Raw genomic sequence first — 6,162 nt, 5'->3', positions numbered from 1 at the left:
ATAATAAACACACGAGGAGTTTTTTACCTTTCAGATGTTTCATGGCGCTTGATGACGTCTTTAATGTGAAACCAGAGAAAATGAACCTGCACAAAGATCCAAAACATGAGAATCATCATCAACCTATCATCATCATCATCATCACCAATCTCTTTATAAACTCTATAAAGCTCTTTCTCTCCCCCTCACTCCCTGTACCCCTGTACCTGTGAGACGGTGTGTAGGGCGTGGACCACAGGATAAACCCCCAGTACAGGAGACACACACTGCTGATACCCAACAAAGTTTCCCACCCGAAACGCATCCATAATCAGAGAGAGCAGCGCCAACAGAGTTAAACCTCCTACACACACACACACACACACACATACACACACATACACACACATACACACACATACACACACACACACACACAGACACACACACAGACACACAGGGCAGCATTAACACTCATAATTAATAAAGAGTTTTTAATTTGCAGTAATTATTATCTAAACCTTCAGGTGTTTGTTCATCAGCGGAGCAGCTCTAAACAAAAAATCTGAAACAGGTGAGGAGCGGCAGCGCACTCGCTCACCCGCGCTCTGGGAATGTGACATGTCTAAATAAGATTTCTAACAGTTGATGTTGTATTTAAACAGTTTGTACTGCTTTAATTACAGTTTTGGTGTTGCTGTGTGATCGTACCTCTAATCCAGCTGGTGGCACCGTGGGCATCTCTCTCGGGCGGGGCGTTTTGTCTGCGCTCCCTGCGGGCCACATAGCAGATCATCCAGAGCAACTGCGCCAGCATGAGGGTGGAAAGAAACGCCAGCACGGTGTCCTCGGTAACGACGGGGCCGCCGTACGCCATGGCCAGCATGAGCGCCAGGCCCACCAGCAGCAGGTTAATGCCGTACTGAGCGCTCAGCACCTCGCCGTTCTTCTGAGGGTACTTCCTGGTCAGACTAAAACGGAGAACGTTTACCATCTTCATCTGAGAGGAGGAAGATGAGGAGGAGGAGGAGGAGGAGGATGAGGTAGAGCTGGTGCAGTATTTGTTCTGGAACTTCACGTCGAGTCCACTGTGCTCCACCATCCTAATACTTCTGAAGTGTTTCGCCCGAGATTTAAATATTGCACTAATAAATGCCTCAGACGTCAGAGGTTCCTGTGGAATGTTTCTTTAGCCTCAGGAGAACGGTTCCAGAAAGCACCAGACCACCAGAGTTCTTTGGTTTCTTGATTGTGTGGTTCAGAGCAGAAACTCTGTGCAAACGACTTTTCAAGTCTTAACTTTTGTATCTTCTAGCAGGTTCTTCAAGTAGAGAAAATTCAACCAAGAAAGTCTTAATGGAAGCAAAAGTTAATATTGCACTGAACAGAGGTGTTTAAGAGGAATCACTTGTAGCTCCTTCATCAGGACGTCTTCAGCACCTGCTGAGGTCTGTATGATTTCAGTGATGTGCTAACAGGATCTGATGTGGACCTGCAACCTCAGGCATGCTCCTAAACTGCTCCTATATCCCGTCTGTAAATCTGCTGATCAGGAACCTCAGCTAGAGTTTCATCCATCTGCAGGTTCTCTGAAGAACCGGTGATGCCAGCTATTCATTCAATACCAGCCCTCCATCCTGCTTTGGCTTACGGAAGCTGAGGGCAAAAAAACCCGAGCTGGTGAAATCCGATTTAAGACGAGAGACACACGAGCCAAAGCTGAAGATCCTGAAACCACGAAAACCTGAAGAGCAGAACCTGGAAAAGCTGTGGATAAAATAGTGCATTTAATATATTCCTAACTTCACCTGGATTAAAGCTGGAGAAGGTCCAGAACCTCCAGGAAATAATGAGGAGTATGGAGAGTATTTGGCAGTGACGGGGTGCACTCTTCACCCCTGTGCAGCTCCGTGTGGGTCCAGTGAAAATAAACTGAGGCTTATTTATTTGGACGGGAAAAAAAGTGGGAGCAGGTTTCACGTTTCAGTGGTCGATGGTCAGCGCTACAATGCTTCTTTATAGAGATTCCTTTGTGTTTCACACAATGCTCAAACATCCCTCAGAAGAGCTGCAGATCCCCCACGGAGGATCATAACTAAATCCAAAACAAGCAAGAAAACATTTTATAGTTTCACAGACAAAAAACCCTGAACACCCGCAATCTGAGCCGTCTAGTTTTATTCGATACCTAGAAAATCCAATTGAACTACGCTACGTTACAGAATTCTCACTAATGAAGGTGAAACGGATACAGGCGAGCATGCTAACAAAGACCTCCATTATTAGCATCACCATCAGACATGCTTCAGGTTCATGAGAAGCTGGTATCACATCACGCTTCCTGAATCACTTACAAAATCAAACAGAAATCTGCACGCACAGTTACTGATCAGCGCCTGGCATCATGGGAATTACTGCCAACCAGGCCCCGTCCCGATCCAACCGAGCACTGAAACACCTGCGGGTGATTCACGAAACTCAACGGGTCAGAAAACACCAAAAAGCCCCGTACTGATCCCTGACCACACCTTAAATCTAACAAAAGATTAAAGAGAAATAAAACATAACGTCATCAGTTCAGGAGACGACAGAAACACAGATTTTACTGCTGAGCCGAAACTCTTCATCACGCTGCAGGTGATTCTACATCACAAAACCACAAGAAAATATATTTATTATTTATTTATTGTACATAACCACCTCCCTCAGCAATTCAGTCAATAGAGCAATTATGGGATCAGGTACTGATGCTGGACACGACGCTCACAGTCAGCATTCAGATTCATCCCAGAGGTGTTGAGGTCGACTCTTCACTAAACATGATGAAACAGCAAACTAATCAGGAAGAGACGCACACACACTCACACACACACACACACACTCACACACACACACACTCACACTTAGACGGAAAAGTTCCATCATTACAGTAATTATTTGTATCCTGATCTGATGTTTGTGTATCTGATTACAGCATTTATCTCACTGTATCTGCATCACTCTGGTTCCTCAAACTCATCGTGACTCAGTTATTCAGCGTGTGGTTTAACCAAACTGAGAATCATCAGCGCTGAGATCTAATGGTAGAATGCCAGGCGGTGCTAATGACCTCACCAGGCTGTGCCTGTGGGAGTGAGTTGACTAGGCTTTATTACTGCTGTCTGCACCGGGGGAGGGGGGGTAGCATTGTTTAACATTTTTCAATCTAACCAACACCGTCCAAAAATAAATAAATAAAAAGCAACATCAGCAAAATAAAAAAGAAAAGGCTGGACATAAAGATTTATTAATAAATCAAGTTTTATTACACAAATCAGAACTCAAACACGTGGTTTTATGCTTATACTGAATAATTTAATAATCATTGTAAGTTTTGTGTGTGTGTGTGTGTGTGTGTGTGTGTGAGACAGAACAATAGTAGTAAAAAAAATCATGAAATAAAATAATGAAATATAAAAAGTTGCACTTCACACTGCAGCCTGAAACACAGAGAGAATAAAAATATTATAATAATAAATTAATTCATCACTGAGATACTATCGTATGTGTGTGTTTGTGTGTGTGTGTGTGTGTGTGTGTGTGTGTGTGTGTGTGTGTGTGTGTGTGTGTTCTTACTTCTATCCTAGTAATGAGATGAGCATCACGACGCCCATAAACTGAGTGAAGAGAATCACAGGAGTGAAGAACGACCAGACCGGCCACAGAGCGATGTTAAAGCTGTAACACACACACACGTACACACACACACACACACACACACACGTACACACACACGTGTACACACACACACACACACACACATACATACACACACACACGTACACACACACGTGTACACACACACACACACAAGTACACACACACAAGTACACACACACACACGTACACACACACGTGTACACACACACACACACACACACATACATACACACACACACACACGTACACACACACGTGTACACACACACACACACATACATACACACACACACACACGTACACACACACGTGTACACACACACACACACGTACACACACACAAGTACACACACACACACACACGTACACAGAGGTTAGGTCACGTATAGCTGGTGTGTAACAGAAATATTTTGTTAAAAACAGAACATTTAGTGCAGAGCAGAACATAAAAGATGAAATACAGAACTGTTCATCATCATTCACTCGTTCATTCATTTATTCACTCGTTCATTCATTTAAGCACCTTCATCCTTTATCCTGCTCACATAAGATCTGAAACCCTAGACTCAGAGCAGGAACACACCCACACACCCTGCACGCAGCTCCACTCAGATCACATCCTCATCTAATCATGTCACACTGCATCAGTATAACAGTGCAGGAAAGTTATCAGATCAGTCCTGGATCAGAATCAGGTGTGAGCTGCCCTGCCCTGGGGGATCAGTAGGTGATGAGTATTGAGGTGATGGGGGATCAGTAGGTGATGAGTACGGGTTGAGTACAGAGACAGTGTGCAGTACAGGTAACAGGTGATACAGTGAGAGCGCAGTGTAAGCTGTAATACACACACTGACCTGAAGGAGGCAGCGATGAAGGCAGCCGTGGTAACAGGAGGTACGGCTGGATATTCCTGATCATAATGTTTGATCCCTCGGTACCACTCCAGATACACGATACAGAACCCCGCCAGGGCTATACACACTCCCAGCAGTACCAGTCCGACATGAAACCACCAGCTGGAACACACACACACACACACTCACAGAGAGAGAGAGAGAGAGAGTGGTGTGAGAGGAGAACATGAAGGGTCTCGTGTTTTTGAGATAGTTTAAACGTATCTCCTAATATGTAAAGCTTCAGGTCGGATCTGTTTCCTCTATTAAAGCTTCATTATTTCATGATTCACTTTTTAACGTCCTCGTTCTCCAGAATCACGCTGAAGAAATCCACGTAGTAGGTCAAACCCACAGAGGTCAAAATCCAGAAGATGGAGTGTCGATTAAAACGAGGAAGCGGCTTCAAATCCTCTTTACCTGCAACAAACACACCCACAGGTAACAGTCTGATTTACATTACAGTTTTATCCAAAGCAGCTTACAAGTATGACTGAACACATTTTTTGAGCAATTATGGGTTAAGGGCCTTGCTCAAGGGCCCAACAGTGGCAACCTGGTATTGGTGGGGCTTAAACTGGCGACCTTCAGATTACTAGTCCAGTACCCTAACCACTGAGCTACCACTGTTGAGAGCGTCCACATACTTTAATCCATCAGAATCATTTTATAGCAGATTTATTATTATAATATTAAACTGATTAAAGAGCAGAATTATTCATCATCACATTTATTTTTACTACTAATGCACCTGTGTTTTACTGTACTGATAATCTTTTATGTTTATAAACTAATAGAATAACAGTAGTAATAATAATATAATAATACTAACACTACTACTACTACTACTACTAATATAATAATAATATAATAGTAATAATAATATAATAACAGTAATATCAGTAATACTAATACTACTTCTACTACTACTAATAATAATATAATAATAGTAATAATAATACTATAATATAATAATAATAATAATACTATAATATCATAATAATAATATAATAATAGTAATAATATAATGATAATACTATAATATCATAATAAATCAGTTTCTTTATGAGCTGAAACTTTTCAGTTTGACACAATAATAAAAGTTGAATTGAATAAATCCCGGTCTCTACTCATAATAAGCTGTAATAATATAATAATAATAATAATATAATAATAATAACTCACTCTTCTCGTCCTGCTCTGTGTGAGACTGTAACAGTAACTCTGTGTTTAGTTTAATTCTGTGTCTCAGAGCTGAGAACTCATCACTCTCCCTCAGCACCGCCGCCATCACTGCTACTGCTACTGCTTCCGCTACTGAGCCTGACGTCACAGCAACGGAGCGAGGCATCATGGGAAATGTAGTTAATGAACAATCACAATCAGTAATAATTACGAATAAAACCAAAATCATTTTATTTATTATTAAAGACTAACCGGTTAACATCAAAGCTAAACACTACAACCAAACATTTATAACAATGCAAAACACAACAAACAAGCATATTTATTTTTTAACATGTTTAAAGCTACAAACTTAGAAATGAATCCATTTATTTATTTGTATGAGTATATAAAATATTAACAATAA

The 6,162-nt window shown here is 41.5% G+C and overlaps 2 protein-coding genes across 2 annotated transcripts in view; both read right to left on the bottom strand.

Annotated features, from left to right (window-relative positions):
• The window catches only part of otop1 (otopetrin 1), a 4,811-nt gene extending 3,730 nt beyond the window's left edge, over window positions 1–1,081 (bottom strand). Inside the window, exons 1-3 of the mRNA XM_063018881.1 lie at window positions 691–1,081; window positions 207–343; window positions 28–86 (exon numbers count right to left, since the gene is read on the bottom strand). Of these exons, the coding sequence (XP_062874951.1) occupies window positions 28–86; window positions 207–343; window positions 691–1,081 (587 nt within the window). The remainder of the gene's footprint in view (window positions 1–27; window positions 87–206; window positions 344–690) is intronic.
• A 2,180-nt stretch (window positions 1,082–3,261) lies between these two features.
• On the bottom strand, window positions 3,262–5,891 carry tmem128 (transmembrane protein 128). Its single transcript, XM_063018762.1, has 5 exons — window positions 5,757–5,891; window positions 4,865–4,991; window positions 4,533–4,694; window positions 3,595–3,696; window positions 3,262–3,458 (listed from the first exon to the last, which is right to left on the bottom strand). Exons 1-4 carry the CDS (start codon window positions 5,860–5,862, stop codon window positions 3,597–3,599), a joined length of 495 nt encoding a protein of 164 aa, XP_062874832.1. The 5' UTR covers window positions 5,863–5,891; the 3' UTR covers window positions 3,262–3,458; window positions 3,595–3,596.
• Window positions 5,892–6,162: the final 271 nt, after the last annotated feature.

This window comes from Trichomycterus rosablanca, chromosome 22 (genome assembly GCF_030014385.1).
Source record: "Trichomycterus rosablanca isolate fTriRos1 chromosome 22, fTriRos1.hap1, whole genome shotgun sequence".
In the NCBI taxonomy this organism is placed as follows: Eukaryota; Metazoa; Chordata; class Actinopteri; order Siluriformes; family Trichomycteridae; genus Trichomycterus; species Trichomycterus rosablanca.
The sequence above is the reverse complement of the archived record's forward strand: the minus strand, read 5'-3'. Positions and strand labels throughout refer to the sequence as shown.